Genomic DNA, 18743 nt, shown 5'->3' with positions numbered 1-18743 from the left:
AGCAACGGACGAGCGAAAGGAATTGATAAGCTCTTGAAGGTTCAAATTTGAATACATTCCGTAATAAATAGATATTAAGGTGACGCTTCTTTTTTATTCGACAACGAGATCAATTTTCACCACCCGCGCTCGTTCATCGGAAGCGGCACAACCATTGCTGCTAGAAATGCATTCCAATGGGAATCATTAAGTATAAAGCGGAAAGAAAGGAGACCTTTTCAATGCACAATTTTTTTATTTTTAAATCCAAACAGCTACAGAATATATAATTCTGTTAAATAAAATGATAATTCTGATTAATTAACATAGTAAAGATCAGAGCTCTGAATAAACTCGATCATCTGTAAACCTCTCGCACTTTTTATTAAACGTTACGTAAATTTCATTTAATCTAATCTCAGTGTTTTATGTTATTAATAGATTATTACAGATTTTTATTGAGAGAAATTTTTATTTTTTATCTTTTATAACTTTATAACAGAATTACTTAAACTGTGTTGTAAAGACTCATAGATATTGCATTCGCATACATATTAATATAAATGTATAAACTGTATCAAAAACAATTTGACATGAATGAAAAACGTCATATTCGTGAAGACTATTTTCCGTGCCTAATAATAAATGTTTTGTGAGTGTATACAATTTTCAATTGAAACTAACTGTGCGTCGATTATTTGTCGGACTTGAAACACACAGTTCTAAACCGAAGCTGGAATAGTAATATCACAAATTAAATTGACAAGCAATTTAACATTATTGTTGCAAATAATTAACATCTTAGAAAGCTATTAATGATTTATTAATAACCTTAGTTAATAAGCACCTTAGAAACTGTAAATAATTTATTGCGGAGAATATTACGGCCAGAATTCGAACTCGGATCTCCTGTATTCCATACAGGCGTCCTTTCAATTCGACTACTAGCATATTATTATATAATGAATATAATTATAATAAAAATAATTTAATAATTAAGAAATAATTTAATAAATAAAAAAAATACTAAAACATAATATGGCATAACTGTACAATAAACAATGCAGTATTTAATTAAAAACTTAATTCAGCTTCTCAGGAAAGACATTATAAAGAACATTTTGACATTTAAAATACGAAAAAATTAAAATGAAAAAATAGTAACGATGACGTGATTTACAATAAAGGTCGTACGTGAGTGTCATCAAGATGGGCGAAACGCCGACGATTTTTCTTGAAGCGGAATGCGCTTGTGATTGAGGCTTGGCACGCACACTCGCTGGATTATTCTATCACATTTTTGCAACATCCTGCGGCCTATATTTATTTCGACGATGCTTGTTTAGTCTGCGCCCAGGCTTGTGGCGAATATCGAAACGCCGCTTCGTACTTTTTGGAGGCGCATCAGCGAGTTTATCGTGCTGCTGCAGAATGCAACGTATTACGTTGTATTGTTCTCACCGTGTGTAAATTATGTACGCGAATTATTCTCTCTGACTCATCAATTCACATAGATATTTTTTTATTACCTACGCAAATAGTCAAATTAACATTTTAACATAAAAGAAAATATTAATTAAATATGTTTCGCAATTTATATTCAGAAATATATTATATTATTCATTTGTGAATTGCCGAGAATTTGAGAAGCATTTCGTTCTTTATCAAGAATTTAATTAATAATTATTCCAAATAGTATCACATTGCATGTACTATAAAAATATATTGCTTAAAGAACATCTTTCCTTAACATCGAAATACAGGACAAAATTCTCGATAAAGAGAAAAGGAAGAACAAGTATTAAATGGTATAAATTATAATATTCCAAAAAAAAAAAAAAATTTTTTTTAAATAAAAGGAAAAAGCCTATGTATTACATTTAACAGCCGATATTAAAGCATTTGATTTCGCATAATACACACAAAAGCGTAACTAATATAAAAATTTTACACAAACATGCGAGCAAACACGTAAGTTTGTGCTCACAGCACGATAATAAAGTTACGCACATTTATGGGTTGAGCAGAGGCTCGAACGACTCGAAAATGCATTTCTGTTTATTCACAACAGGCAGAAGTGCCTTGTGCACGATCTTAAGGTCGATTCGATCGAATTAAATATCGCGCAACGGCGAGTGCCCGCGCTTGCGAAACTACAGACATCAGCCGGCCAAGTGGTTTATACCATCGTGTAAGTTAAATATTTAAATATTTCCCGGTAACGTGCCCCGCAGCGAATGGTGCAACTACTTAGTGCACGCGCGTTGCACTAGTCGGTTTATTCATAGATTATCCGGCAACATCCTGGCCTGCCACGAGGCCCCGCATATAAATGCATCACGTTGCAGTTTCACGATCATTCTTCGATCCGATCGAAATGTCGCGGGGTATTGCGAAAGCAACGCGTTACTGATTTATGATGGACGTTCCTATTTGCGCGCATCGAGAGAGAACAATCAATTCAAATTTTTTTAAATTGAAAGCACTCTTGTCAATTATGATCCAAGAAAATTTATAAAATATTTAATAATAAAATTATCTAGCATCAGAAAAAATAATACTATTTAGAAATAAGACAGTTTAATTGCGTTCGTTTTATCACTATTTAAAAAATTATTGAGAAATAAAATAGAGAAATTTTACAGAAAACAAAGCTGTATTAAATCTGAAAGTCAATCGAGATGTCAAACACAACTTGCAATATTTTTATATCGTTTTGATATTAAAGAAGATTCTGTTAAGGAGTTTGTCTAAGTCTTGAAAATTGCTGCAACGATATCGAACGTAAATACATTTAATATCGCGCGTGCACGAGATTCCTTTACGGTCTACTCCGGAGAGACTGATATACAATCGGCGAGTAATAAAAGTCGGTACCTACCGATACCACCCACGTACCTAGTCGTGTCCGCACCTCTTAACAGTCAATGGAACCACGATTACGCTATTGTTCGAAAGTTTATGGCCGGCCGACGAGCCTTTCATTATACTCTGTCGTGTATCTCTCGCGCGCCGACGCGCTTTCTCGCGCGTCGAATTTCTGCCATTGGGGCCGCAGTTTCTCTAAACTTCTACCGATAATGCTGTCGATAAAGTAACGAATTTGTACTCCCGGTACCATGCATACTACTCCATCACGTCTGGGGAAACTTGCTACCTCAAGAATACATCGCTGGAATGCTTGGACGTACGCTACTGCGCTATTTTAATATTAAAGCACCGAATATTGATTGAATGAATAAATATTATAATAAATCATGTACAAAATGTGTATAAAATACTTTTTTCCTTTAGCAGAAGAATAAAATAAAAAGGAAAATATGAAATAAAAGCTGTATCAATTTATGAGTGTATAAATTTATACATAAAATTATTTTTACGGAATCAAATTACATTTTTTCATAATTATACGTTTTTTTCATAACTAAACGTCTTGCTAAAGTCACACTTTTCAATAAAATTGTTTATAAAATTTATATTTTTAAAATAAAAAATAACTCATAAATTTATTATTAAATTTATTAAAACATTTATTATTCAATTTATTAAAATATTTTTGTTTTAAGTTGAATGGGTATTTTATTTTAAATTTCAATATATTTTTTCGTAATAATTATCTGGTAAAAATGCGAAATGTACAGTCGATGTATTACAAAAATAAGACTGGTATAATAGTAAAACATTGAAAAGGTTCTTATGAAGTACTCAACAACGAGCTTTCGTGAGCTTTACACGACGGTAGGTGTTTAGTATTACGTCATTCTCCGCTCTCGGGGATTTCATGAATGGAACGCAAAATTCACGATGCCTGGGCGTAGTGACGTCAACGGTAAACATGACGTCGACGGAAGGTCTCTTCGCGGAAGAAATAGTTCACTGCTCTCTCTCCGATGAAAACGCGACTGCGTATAAATGCACAATTGATACCTGTGGATATCGGCGCATGTTTCCGTCTCGCGTCGCAGATATAAAAACGTCTCCGCGAGGATATTCGCGAATATCCCGCTCGTCGCGATGACTATAATTGGCGCACACAGAGACATCGGGGTAAATGCATTCTACTTCGCGTCATAAACAATTCTGCTTTCTCTCAGCAGACACAACTTTGCTTTCTTTCACCGTGACTAATTTCCGCCGTGTGTGTATCGTCGCAATACGATATAAATTCTTCGAAAATCCTCATTAATCTTCGTCCGCGCCATTCGTATTAAAATTCAGTCGTGCTTTAAATCTTAGCAAAGAAATTCATGGAATATCTCTTCCGCTAAGGAGAAATGCATTCCTCGTTGTTAAATTGACTGCATATCTGCGAACCTATTTTTAATATGGCACGCGAATAGAAATAATCTTTTCAACGAGACCTCCTGTAATTTTTTTTACGTGACCTTTTTACTTACGATTCATTTTAGATGAAATTACATTTAAATTGCATTATTTCTATTTCAGATTGTCATACATTTTTTAATAACAAAATTAAATATAATATTAATATAAGGGCTTTCTGCGAGTCGACGCGGAAACTACTGAAATCGGTGTCTAATTTAATGTAATAAATAAAACATAATTTAATAAAAAATACGAATATTTCGCGGCTCTAACTTTTCAGCGTAATCTCAGTAAAATTTACGAAACATACATTTCAATTTCAATTTTCTTAAATTTAGAAGTTCTCACGTGCTATGTTTAGCAAATAATATTGAAACACTAAGATCAATTGAACTTTATTAATGATAGCTACAAACGTTTTAACATTTCACGCTCAATACCCTACGACCTACGATCACGAACAAATTGATTGCGTCGTGAGGATTCGTTTGACTTCTAATCGGCATGGAGAACGTGACTAAGTTATGGCGACATCTTTAAGTGATATATTTGCGGCCACCAAGGACTTATGGATAAAACGGGCCTATCGTTCCCGCGGTTCTTAGTTGTTCTTTCTAAACGGTAAACGTAGATAGAGGACGCGTGCATTGCATAAGCACATTAGAATTGTGTAAAGTTCTACCACGAAATATACGAGAGAACTATGCAAACTTATAAAATCATCAAAAATGTTTAGACATAATTTCGAAAAATCCTTTGATATTATCCTTCGATGTCGCTTAAATCTAATTTAATCTGACATAATTTGCAAATAGAATTAGTAAATAGAGTCTCGTGACATAGAATTCAATAGCAGAGAACATTCCAACGCGGCCTTGTTTTCTTAAATAATGTTATCGCTACAATATTTTTAATTTAAAAAATAATTTTAAAAATGACCAATAATATAATTCTCTATTTTAATTTAAATCATTTCTAATCATTTCTTCATTAATTCACTGAACTTATCATTATAAATATTTTCAGAATATATTGTTTTAAAAAAAATATATGTATTATATTAATTTAATTTTTTTTAAATGTATGCAAAAATATAATTGGGTTTTGCTGATAAATAAAACAGATTTATTGAAAAGATCTACAGAAAAAAACCAATGTTCCAATGTAGGATGATAAGAATATATACCGCACAAGGTCGCGGAGATTGCGCCAAGACGATCGTGGCGAATCATCGCATTGATGTTGAGGACCGGTCGGTCCCCAGGTACGCCTAACCCGCCAGGAATATCTATGTACACGCCCCCGCCGTGCCAGAATCGTATAGGGACTCTATACTAACGTCGAGTGCACTGGCCAAGGCACGGACTCATCCGAGAAATATGGCCGTATATTATTATTAGATTATGTTTTCGGCGATGCAGTCGAACAAGCTCGCGAACGCCAGCACGACCATTCGTTTCGCTTGGACTGTAGATTTCGGTTTACCGGCGCTTACCTTTGCGTGGCCTCTCAGCCAGATGTTACAACGCTGCACGAGTCAGCGATACAGGGAGATAAGCCTACGATCAGCGTCTTTGTACGATATTTAGAAAAGAAGCGAAATTCGAGGAAGAAGCAGAGTCAGAATTCTTTGGCTCGTATTCATGCCACGCATTTAGAGCGAAATGTGACCGTCTCATCTCGAGATTTATACGTTTAACATGAAGTATTTGTCGACGAGAACCAGTCAGTCATATTCATGGTTTAAAGTAGGATATAAATAAATTACTTCTCCTACAGAGAAGAGAGAAATTATCTATTACAAGAATATTAAATGAATGAATGACACAATTAATTATTTTTTTATGTATTGTTCAAAAAATTAACTTTTTAAACAAACGATTCAATAAATTTGATAGTTTTAGGATATCTCATAAAAATAATTTAAAACAAATAACCGCATTTATTTTATATAAACCTTGATGTAATAATATCGTGTAATGTGCAAGAAAAAATTTTCCGACGAAATCGCTCGTTCATTAATCAAAAGGAGCGTGCATTGTGCATCAAATGTCTCGATAACAAATGCGCTGCACGAATCGTGCGGATACTTTACGGCCCTCCCTCGCTCTTATCTCGGTCGTATCGCGAAAAATGGGCGAAATGTAGCCGGGGCACTGTAACCGGCAATTTATATCGAAGCAAGATAATCTCTGACTCACGTTTCGATGCGCCGGTGCGCGAGCCACCCTCTCCGAGGACCCTCTCAGCAGCTCCGCGAGCAACTCAGGACTTGGTCCCGGAAGTCCCTCGAGTTTGGTCGGACTGGAGGTCGTCCGATGGTGGCAAGGCGTGGGCGGCTCGGAACCGCTGTTGTTATTGCTGCTCGCGTTGTACGAGAGATTTGCGGAGATCTTTCTGCGAGGACGAAGACCTTCCTCGAGCGCGATATCGGTAGTGCGCGGTTTCGCCATCTCGGCCTCCAGCATCTGCCCGTAAGGTCCGCGAAGGGGCCTCTTGCTGTACCTTGATGTAAAAAGAAAAAAATATTAATATTTACGGATATCTATAAGTGATATGTACATTAAGGATTTGAACAAAAGTTTTAGCTTTCGGTGAAATCAAAATTTTTGAACTATATAAATATGAAGAAACGTATAAGTTTACATTTTCAAAAAATAAGTGAGAATTTTCTAAATGTTACATTTGTGCGTGTGGTCGATAACAAATCTTTTCAAATTTTTTAAAGTTCAAAAATATTAAAGTTCAAAAATATTAAAATGAATTCCATAAAAGAATTCTTTCTTACGAAAAGAAACCAAATCGGCAATTGAAACGTAAAGATTATCCTTGCTTTACATGCAAGACTTCGATTGCCTTGCTAAAGTTATTATTAACGCAAGAATGGTAAAAAGAATATGTTAAATCGTCGCGTGTCCATGTCAGGCGCACTTCCGTTCTATTTCGATGGGTCTGGTAGGTTCTCCGATTACCTTCGAGGCGTGTGGCCCTCGCAGTCGGACAGGTCGCTGGGCGTCGCAGGTGGCTCGTCTCTCTCCTCGCTGCTCTGAGCCGACAGCTTGTTCCTGTCCGCGTCCAAAGGCTCTGGCCATTGAGTTATGTACACGCCCTTCCTCCTCTTGCTAGTGTCTCCCCGGTATCGTCTCGCTTTGCCGGATGGCGAGGACGCCTCCGAGGGCGTCTCGCTCGGCGCCTCGCTGCCTTCGCTCGCTTGACTCAGTCGCGGCTCCTCCGGAGGTGGTGTAATGATCACCTCGTGCGGTTCTATCCTGGTTTCTAAAAAATCATTTTTACGAGTTCTGTCATTCTTAACCTAAAATTAATTAATATTGATATATTTCTAGCAATCAGTAATACAATTAGATAGGAATTGAAATTAACGAAACTTAAGCTCCAAGCTTCAAATTTTCACAATAAAGCAAATATATAATATTTTGTTTAAAATTGTACGGTGAATTTGATTCGAAACATTTGTATAATTAAAGATTATTTTAAGATATATATTTTAAGACTAGAATATAAGAATAGAAGTAAACTCTTAGGCGTTCTCTTAGGCGCATATCTTTTAGCTTGATTATACTTCTGCTAAGAAGTCGAAAATTTATTAACTTTAATCCTATAATCCTTCTTAAGTTCTTATCCGCTTCTAATACTATATAAAATTGTGATCTTTATTTAATTTGTAAAAAGCAAATTTTTTAAATAATTAATTAATTAATTTTTTATAATTAATTAATTAATTTTTTAAAAATTAATTTGTTCGTGTATGTATCAATTATTTTATCACTTATAAAATAATTTTAAACATATGTCTTAATTTTTCTTAAGCTTTAGATTAAAAGATCACTAATGATTAAATTTAACAACATTGAGTTTAATTCCAAAGTCATTTAAATTTTTCTCCAAATTGAATTAAAAAATAGCATTAGAATTTATTGTTGCGTACAGAAGAACAGAGTTTATTAACATGGGATCAAATCAAGCGGGCGTTCATATTATATATATCGCGATGTCAGAGACGATGGACAAAGCGTAATGCGGGGCTCGGGAAACGTCGGAGAGAACGAGGACTATTTTGGGTGCATCGACAGGAGCACGGGTACAAAGGTGCACGCAAGTTTCATGTTATTTTGCGCCGACACTATTTTCAGAACGGTGGGTGCCAGAGTTGGAAATAGACGTTTGAGCGTCATTGAGTTATAGCCATCTTCATTGATGACTTCACATACGGCCGCCTTCATATGGCTAGAACTACGCTCTATTCACAATAAATGATAAACCGACGCGAATTTCTCAACTGATGACGACAGTATCACGAGGAAGTCGCCGCGACTATCGTTTCATCGCCTTGTTCATCGTTCGCTTCCTGCCGTTGTTTCCTCGCGATGAGCAACGCCGCGCGAGAAATTCGGGTGAGCAGATTTCGCTCGCGCACTCGCGGACTCCCACGCGAGTGTATTTCCGTTTTATATCCTACTGAGATATCTCTCTCACGCATACAATCGAGCTACTATCGTGAAGGGAAACTTTGCTTTTCTTTTCTTCGAAATTACGCTAAGATGTACCTACCGAGAAAGGCACACGCAATTCTTTTTATTAAAATAATATGGAAATTAGAAATTAATATAATAAATAAAACTAAATAAAATATAAAATAAAATATAATGATTTAATGATAAAAAAATAATAAAATAATAAAATAATTGTTGAAAAACGAACATCGATTGTAGAAAGTATTATAATTTCTTCCTCTAAATAATAAAATAAAATAGAATATAAATAAAGTATACTTCTAACAATTATGAAAATATATTTTTTCTCATTCTCTTTTTTTTAAACTAAAGGCAGTTATAATTTTGTGATATTAAAATCTATATGAGCAAATAATAATGCATATTGATAAATATTTTTATTCCCAAAATCTCACCTTTTTGAATGGTTTCCTCCACGATGTTTCCTTCGACGATAGGGTACACAGTCTCGTGACCAACGAGTTCAACGGTAGGCGCGTCCGTTTCAACCCTGGGCTCAATTTGGTTCGTCTCCGGAACTAGTGGTTCTGGACTAGTGAGTGCACTGGAAGTTGCCAGACTGTCTGAACCATCGCTTCTGGGTCGGATCTCCTCGTGATTTCCTTGCTGAGAAACACCCAGACCTTCGGCAGAGCCAACGGCGCTGTCAACGCTGGGCGTTGATGTCCTTGGACTTTGTCGATTGGGACTGTTTTGAGGTGTCGTGGTACCTGGAGTGACATCACCCCGACGACGAGGTAACGTGCTCGCTCGAATGTCTTTGGTTTCGGAGCGATTAGAAGTTACGATCGGTTGAGTTTTCTGTCGATTCGCTGGACGAGGAAAGTTCGAGTTTGCGCTGAAAGTAAAATCTGCATCTTGCAGAAAATTACGAATGGTTAGAAAGTTTATTCTTATATTTCAAAGTTCTATTTCAAAGTATTTTAGTTACAGTATTTAACAAAAAAATATTATACGAATTATATTTATGAGAACCAATATTAATATTGTAAGATTAATGTAATTATATAAATGGAAAATCTTCTAGATAATACAGAATAAAAGTTATTACGTCCATTGCAATGAAATAATTTCTAGAATCATATTATCTTATATAGAGAAAATTTTTAATTTCTATAAAGCTTCAAAAAGTAAAAAAAAAATATAATATATTATTACTAAATTTAACAAAATATTTTTTTCGAATAGTAATAATACAAATAAATTATGACAAAACTTTTTTTTTGAAGTAAAAAAATGGAGAAGTAAATAATAGAAAAGATATAAGACAGATTTAGATTTTAGATATCCAAAATACGTTGAACATACTGCTGCTATTTGTGTACATTATACTATTAACTGCATTAAAAGAAAACTTTCAGAACAAATTCAAGTGGGCCTCTATATCTTTCGACTGATGTATTCCAGAGATACATATTACGTTTTCAATAATAACTCGAGTACTCTTGTACCGAGCAACAGTGAGGCCGCCTCTCGGTCATGAGAGAAGACGAGAGACGCAGAGAGGAAATTCTAATTACCTCCTCGAGTGTCACGTAAGTTTGGCAGTGCTCTTAGGCCGAGGAGGTGGAGGACCATTCCAATAATAACAAACAGACTGTGCGAGATGAGAGATCACGAAGACTCGAGAAGAAGCGCGCACTTCGTTGGCGGAGTTTCACGGAACGTGCTTAACCGATTAAGACATATACGCTAGAAAATTTTATTCTGTACAATTAAACTGCAGAAATAGATCAATGCGATTTTGCCAAATTTTACTTTCAATATTCTAAATTAGGAACAATGTTTGTATGCTAATTATGACGTTTATTTACTGTTGATTTACTATTTATAAGATAGATATCATTATTTATTGTTAATTTTAAAAGATAGAGAATTATGAAAAATATAAATTCAATATTAAAAAACCAAATCGTCATAAATGGATATTTTTCCATATTTTCGTTGATTTTTTAATAATTAAATCGTATATAAATTTGAGTACATTTTATTGGGTAGTTAATTACAATTGCAATATTCAAGATAATTAGAAATTTCAAGTTAAAGTAATAATTACAAAAAATGCAGATATCTGAACACATATCATAATTTATTTATTCAAGCTCTGTATACAACATAACAGGAAAGTCAGATAAGTAGATTTGACTTCTACGTCCGCTCGTGTAAAGAGATTTGGGCAAGCAGAAAAGTTTTGGCAACGATATTCCAAAACTGATTATTTATCCTCGCAGCTCGTCTTTCATGCGTAAAAGGTGTCTGAAAAGATTTGTTGCCGCGGAAGTGTGAAGTGTTTCCGGCTTACCTTTTCACGCTTTTAGTCACGAGGCATCGCTTTTTCACGCTTTTAGTATCGTCATAATATTTTACTCACTTTTATATATTGTTATTTGAATTGTATGAACTGTTATTATTTTTATAATTTTTTAAATAATATATTTGTAATAAATTTAAATTAATTTAAATTAATTTTAAATTAATTTAATATTTATTAGTAACAATCGTTTTTAATATCTTCTTTACAAAAAAATACAATCAAATTATTATACTGATAAATTTGTGTAAAAACTATCTTTTCTTTTTTCATTTATCTCGTTTATCAATAAGATTTAGTCTCGAATTTAGTCTTATATTGAGGGCGTGTAAAAAATTCTTTTTAAAGATATAAATATGCGAAGCGATTGAAACCTTGTGGTAATCAAAGCAGACAGTACACATATACAGGTCAAGGATGCTAAATGCTATATTACTGTCATTAGAATTTCGAACCTTGTTGACAGCCGCACTCAGTGCTTATCTTATTTCTAGTCTTCCATTATGCAATCGAAACTACTGCGGTATGTAGTTCAGGGTTGAAACCTAATACAAGACTGTCACTGTGGCGTTTAGTTCCGCGTTTCCAAAAGTATCTTACGAAGACACGTGTAAATCGTGAATTAAGAGAAGGACTCCGAGGATGAAAATAGCATTGTCCGCATTATAGTCAAATATTCAAAAATAACATTTATTTTTTAAATATTTGACCAAACTAAAGAATTCTACTTAATCGCGCGTGAGGACATCTTCGATTTTCCTTCTGCTTAGCATGATAACGATAGAGTAAATCTTACAGTAAACGTAATCTGCATATCAGTCTTGCTGTAATTGGTTTAATTAAGCCTAGCTCGCAAGACGCCTCTAATGAGCTCAGCCTGCAAGTCTGCGCAGTACACGGAAGCTTACCTTGATTAAAGTCCACCTGGCCGAAGGAGGCACTCCTATAGGGCGCGCCGGATCTGTGAAAGGCAAGCAGCCCACGCGGCTCCAGCCTAGTGATGGCATCCCGGGCCTCCCCTTCGTTGCCGCTAACGGAAGCAGCGTTCAGGTTATCGCACAAATCGTCTACACTCGTAGCACTGTCCACCACGGAATCACTGTACTGTCTCAAGTGTTTCGCCGCCTCCGCACTGGCATTCGGTTTGCTCCTGAGGTCACTGACGTCATCACTGTTTCTCTCTGGTCTGCCTGATCTCGAGGTCTTCCTCGAGTCGTGGCATGGCTTCCGGTATACACTGTTTCCCGAGCGATCACTGAGACACTCTTCACTGACACTCTCACTGCGGACCATCGTCTTTGGATTTTCTTGCTGCTGTTGCTGATGCTGCTGAGATTGCTGATTGTTATTACCATGATGGTTATCCTCGTTGTACGTATAACTGCGGTGAGATGAGCGACCTTCGAAACGGCCACAACTTGGATTCGAGCTCGTCTGAGAAAAACAAACAAAAAATTAATTTGGCTTTATATTGCGTCAAATTAACTTCTTCAGATCTAATTTTAAATGGAATTATGTTAAAAAAAAAGTTTTTTAATTCAATTGAAAAGCATTATATTAATATAAGTAATTCATACTAAAAAATAATTTTTAAAAAATTTTGACTATCTTCCCAACACGTACATTATTATATATACATTTAATCTCAGATGATATCGATAGAATTAAATAATTTTAATGGATGTCTTCAAATTTGATGCATATTAGGTACATTATAATGTACACAAGGTCTAAAGAGATTAAATCTGCCAAAAATTCCTCGTTCGAATTGCATATACACCCATTATATTTGTGGCAAATTTCAATTAAATATTTAATGTAAACGATAAATCAGAGAATATTTATGCACGATTAAAGTATCATCGTAGATTAAATATTGAAATTTGCGTAACTCAATGTAGATTGATATCATGTATAATAATTCTTGTTGCAAGTAATAATGTTATTATTGACATTATAGCAATTTTATTGAAAATAGTAAATAATAGAAATTTAATGTATGAAAATTATAAGGACCAGAATGACAATCGTGAAACTCTGCAGTTTACGAGATAACGATCATTTATATACGCCTTGGCATGCACTGAATTCAGCGAAATAGTGACAAAGAAGTCTCGTGAATCGCGAAGTTCAGCGAAACTCTTCTCAGAATGAGAGATAAAATAGGCATTGAGATTCATTAATGAGAAGTCAATGCTTCGGCTATATTCTATAAAGTCTGTCCCGATATATTTGCAACTCTTTTCTATTTCTTTCAAAATAAAAATTAAATATTTCAAATATTCGATATTAATTCATATTTTTCTTTTAATGCTTTTAAATGTTACAAACTGAAGAAAGATAAAAATTCTTTTAATTTGTATGCATATCTACAAAAATTTAATAACAAATAAATATTCCATTACAATATAATATTATTATTTTGAACAAACAACTCAAAGATATTTTCTATAATTAGAAATATAATAAAAAAGTATCTCCTTTATATGTTTGTAATATTGAAAAATCACATTATATTTCTTTTAATTTTTTTTACTTATTGAGATGATTTTTTAAAAAATTGTACAGTATCACAGATCATTAATTTTTTCATACGTCTAATTTTGCAATAATGTTCAAATATTAAAAATAAATAGTTATTCTTTTTCTTGGCAATAGTGAACGTTCAAAAGTATAAAAAAAGTTCAGTTGTGTAAAATATCGTTCGTTCATGCGTAGCAATAGACGTCAAGCTCTCGTCACCATGACGTTGGAATTCCTCACCTGTGGATAATTTTGAGACGACGGCTGGTATCCGCTAGAAGGAGGGGAGGATGCCTGTACTCGTGACGGTCTTCTGGGTGGCGGAACCGGTGCTGGTCCCTTGAGCTTCTCGGTGAGCTCGCGAAGGCGCTCAGCCTTCTCGCTGCGGGGGCCGGAAGAGGATTTCTTGCCACTTCCTCCTCCGCCCCCGCTCCATCGAAACCTGTGCAATCGGTCCACCGCTATCACTGCTGGTTCCTACAGTCAGAGGGGAGAATAAATAAATCTCACGGCTTGTAATAGTTTCAATGCGAAATCGAGATACGAGTGAAGCCAAAGACAGTAGAACAAATAATCCTATATTTATTTTCTATTATTTATCCGATTATTTATTTTCAATATTTAAATTAATATCAAGGCAAGGCTTGATAAAATCAAATTATTAATCTTTCGCCAATTAGTATCAAAATATTGATAAATCATATATTGACAGTTATATATATGACATACATTGAGAATTATTCTAGTCCGTAATAGAAAGTCGTTCTTAGATGACTCTAATCATAACTGACTAGTCATCTGAAATATCTATTGTATTTAAAAGTAAACTAGTATTAAAGATAATATGGTTTTTAATTATAATAGATAAGACTTTTTTCTTAATTTTCAGAAAACTACATATATGTTATACATGCAAAACATAAGAAATCAAGTAAACGAATAGTTGCATTTTTCTTCGCAAGCATTTTTCATCAACACAGGAAAAATGTACATTATTCTTGTGTAAGAACGGATGTATGGTAATAACGCGGAGTATATCATGTGGGCAAATGTGTAAAATAATAAGCCTAATAGCACATCGAAAGCTCATACGTACGCGTACATAAGTGTCTAGTCAAAGAAGAAGCGATATTCTATTTTCGTCGTTCGTCTTTATCTTTTCCCTTTCGGCGTGGCGCGACGCTAAGGCATGAGGTGAGCCAAAAATCAAGCGATCACGCGAGTGCACGATTTTAAAAAGCAAATGAAGAAAAGTTGTTCGTATGTGCAGAAAGATCAAGCGTGAATTTTGGCACGCCTCTCTGCAAGCGAATGAATTTTCTTCGAGCGATGAAACCGCGAGTGTTTCGAGGTGAAGAAGATGCGTTGACAGTTTCGTAAAATTCAAAACAAAAAATTCGTCCATGGGAAAAAGCACTTAATTTGGTTGTAAAGTTTCTTCAAGTATAAATAAAGTTATAATTAACAGGTATTAAATATTTTTTGTCGTACTATAACAAAAAATTCGAAAATTCTTTTTGACACAAAAGATTTTGTTAAAGAGTTTGTTCTGTTTGAAGAGAAAACATAACATTTATTAAAAGATGTACTTAATAAAAATATCATTTTTCTTTCAAGTAAGAATTATTGATTTCTTTGATCATAAAAAAAAAGAAAATTAAAATTTTCTTAAAAACAATAACTATTTCTGATAAAATGTGCCTCAAAGATTAAAATAATTTCTCAAGCCTGCTGTCGATAAAATTTATCGTGTCCTTGAAGAGATTAAGTTCCTAGCGGTGACCTTGAGACCTACCTCGGGGCTGCTGACACAAAGTCTTCCAGACCTAAGCCACTCCACTTTGTATTTCTTGTAACCACCTTTTCCACCTTACTGAGTCTACGCGCGAAACTCGAATCTCGCGGAAATTATGAAAAAACGCGATTGAATACCCATCTCAAAATGATAATCCACTCGCGGGCAACGAAACAACGAAGAACCAAGTGACTAACTGAACTAACAAACGATCGATTTTGACACGCGATCGATTGAAGCAAGTACCTGCAGCTTGAGCGTTTGATGCTTCGTCCACTGCGCGAGCTGCCGCGGTACGGAGACGGTCTGCGTCGTCGTCGGGACGCCGGACGAGTAGCCGAGCGACGTCGAGGGTGAGCACGGCGTCGTCGTCGGTGGCGAATACGACGATGTTACCGCCGCCACGGCTGCTTGTGGATAATGCTGCTGGTAATAGTGGTAGTGTGACTGCTGTTGCTGCTGCTGCTGCTGCTGGCTGGTGCTGCCGATGTTCCCCACCGATGTTTGCATCGCGCCGCGACTATTATTAGCGAGCGTCGGCGTCGTCTCCGCGACGCTCGTGGTAGAAGCAGGAAGAGACGACGAGTAGTCGCTAGCGATTTCCCTGGACGGATAATCACCGGTGACGATCGAAGGGCACGATGTCGACGACGCCGACGATGACGACGATGCTGCTGTCGCCATCGAGGACATGATCGCTGGTGATATCCGAGGCAGCGGAAGACGCGATCGCGGACCGATACAACAACAATCGGCGATGCTGGCTGCTAGATCGATTGGCGGTTTTTCCGTCACCGGTCTCTCGGTCAGCCGCTCTCGCGAGTCGCTCTCGCGCGAATTCCGCTTTCGCCGGCGCTCCTGCGATTCTTCTCTGGAATTGACCGGTGGTAGGTTTTCCTGAAACAGATACAAATACTTTTCAATTCTTTGTAAAGCAATTCTCATCGTCGCTTAACCCTTTCGTTCCAAGCCGTACGATATATATCGTGTTTATTTCTAACAGTACATGTTTGTACTACTATTTCCCTCCTCCTCCACTTCCACTAACTAATTTCATTATTTCTTTCACTGAATTATCGATTCGATATTGAAACAGCAGACCTGTGTATTATCTTTGATTGAAAAAATTATATATAAATATATATATTGAGGGACGAAAAAATTAAGAATGTGTTAGGTCTCTGTAAAAAGTATTTGAAATTGGAAACTTATTTTCGTATAAAAATGAATGTTATACGTATAAAACGGTTTAATAAAGTTGATGTTTATATTTAACAATATAATTTTATAATTTAACAAAAATTTGCTTGATTTATTTTAATTATTTTTTAATCTTAAATTTTTATCTGATTTTTCTTTTTAGAAAAAAAAATTATTTATATTTTCTTTTGTAACTATAGAATATTCTTATAATAAAAGAAACTTTTAATAGTCATTTAAAAAAAATGTCAGATAAATGAAATATTTCAGAAGATGTGTATGCTTCAACATTCGCCATTTCATTTTTTCAAAGTGTTTCATAAAATGCTAAGCATCGTATGCTTCATTTATTAAAAAAAATCTTATTTAGACGTTTCAATTTGGAAACTAAAAGTGTTGAGGTAAAAGATTCAAATTAAATACCGAAGAAAAATTGTTGCTAAATTCTTTTGAAGATAAAATTATGCTACTGACTTTTCTCTTTAAGACACCTTATATATCTTTGTTACTTATTCGTTATGTCTTTGTATTTCACAGACACTCTTCATATCTACTTTATTTCTCCGTCTGCACCAATGCGTCGCTTTCGTTTCCTTCCATTTCTCTCATGTCCCTTAACTTAGGGACATTCTGTCCTCCGCGCTGTCTCAAATGTATCTCGTATTTTTAAACTTACAAGAAAATGACGTACAAGCAAGCGTACTTTTTCTGAGGACACATTTCGCATTTCTTAAATCTTACCGCGTCACTTCTAAATAATTCTAGCAAGTCTTTTTTATATCACCAAGTCCAAGATAATATTTTCAAAAGTCACCGGAATTGATAATATCATCCATCCACATGGATAAATAACGGCAATTTATACAAGTCTCGGATAGAATTTGGCAGATAACGGCGGGCGAATGTGTCACATGAGATTCACGTCAACTATACGTGCTGTTATGACGTCAATGGTGCTTATTATTCCGCGGACAAACCGTGAAAAGGAAGACGAAAAGTCAGAAAGAATGGCAGAGACGAAAGTTGAAGAGTCACTTCAAAATCGGCTTAAGTCAGTGACTGGCGAATTCTATTTGTATGATTGCTTTCTAAATTTAGGTCCTTCGACGTCTTAATTTTGTTGTCGCACATCGCTCTTGTAGCAAGGCGATCAAAGGTCGTTACCAAACGAGGTTCAAAGGGAATAGCCGATTTAAAAAGAAAATGTTGCAAATTTTCTTTGCAGAATAATATAAAAATATTCTGCTCTCTAGGAGTCTAATTTTTAATGCTTTTTTTTTAATTTTAATTTTTAAATAAGACAAAAACATTTTATATACTTTTATTAAAATTATTCTGAATTATATTTAATTTTATCTTAAATCAGAAAATGATCATGACTGCAAATAATTAAAATAAAATAGAAAAATATGACTTTTTTCATATAGAATATAAATGTCCAATGGTAATGTATTTCTTGAATATCAAAAAGATTTTTGAATTTCTAATTTCTTTACATTACTTGTAATCTGATATTTCTAGGAAGACGTTTTAGAATCGTAAAATAATAGATAAAGTGCAATACCTGAGAGATCCGCAGACCGTATCTGGTGCCACCCAGAACAACATATCCACCACCGACTCCTCCACCCGTCATAGCCCTTGCAGCGCCACCCAGCCATCCTCCAAAGCCACCCCCTCCCGTTCTCTGGGGCCCACTACCCCCATCTCCTCCGCCAGCGCGGGGCATTCTTCATCCTTCCTTCACCCTGTAATTCAAATTATGCTACAAACTAAAAAGACGATCAAGCGAAGGATGATACTTGCAAAAATAAAATGAAAAGAAGGACGAATCTTGCCTCGCACGAAAGAGATTACGGTTCACGTGGATTGTCCTTGGTTGCCTTGTGAGAGGACTAACGAGCTAGATTCATCCTACGGGATATTAACGATCTCGGTTGAGTTACGAGTGAGCGGCTCACGCGACGGACGCATCACGCACTTACGCACGCAAAATGCGGGCCGCTGTGTAAATTACTGCGAACGTTCGCGCATTCCCCAATAACTGTCGGTCACGATCTTATTTATTTATCGTACG

General features: G+C 35.4%; 1 protein-coding gene across 3 annotated transcripts in view; it reads right to left on the bottom strand.

Moving 5' to 3' along the window:
• Positions 1-18743, bottom strand: part of LOC105152470 (rho guanine nucleotide exchange factor 17) — a 59922-nt gene that overhangs the window by 27404 nt on the left and 13775 nt on the right. For 2 of the 3 annotated variants that reach the window (XM_011066799.2, XM_011066797.2), the window contains exons 2-8: positions 18231-18414; positions 15713-16363; positions 13912-14148; positions 12057-12582; positions 9233-9694; positions 7278-7581; positions 6507-6810 (exon numbers count right to left, since the gene is read on the bottom strand). In XM_011066799.2, coding sequence (XP_011065101.2) covers positions 6507-6810; positions 7278-7581; positions 9233-9694; positions 12057-12582; positions 13912-14148; positions 15713-16363; positions 18231-18395 — 2649 coding nt within the window. In that variant the 5' untranslated portion in view covers positions 18396-18414. The remainder of the gene's footprint in view (positions 1-6506; positions 6811-7277; positions 7582-9232; positions 9695-12056; positions 12583-13911; positions 14149-15712; positions 16364-18230; positions 18415-18743) is intronic. The other variant, XM_011066800.2, reaches the window with a different exon arrangement.

Source organism: Acromyrmex echinatior, chromosome 4 (assembly GCF_024713525.1).
Source record: "Acromyrmex echinatior isolate Ae372 chromosome 4, ASM2471352v2, whole genome shotgun sequence".
NCBI classification, from domain to species: Eukaryota; Metazoa; Arthropoda; class Insecta; order Hymenoptera; family Formicidae; genus Acromyrmex; species Acromyrmex echinatior.
This window is presented reverse-complemented; position numbering and strand designations above follow the sequence as displayed.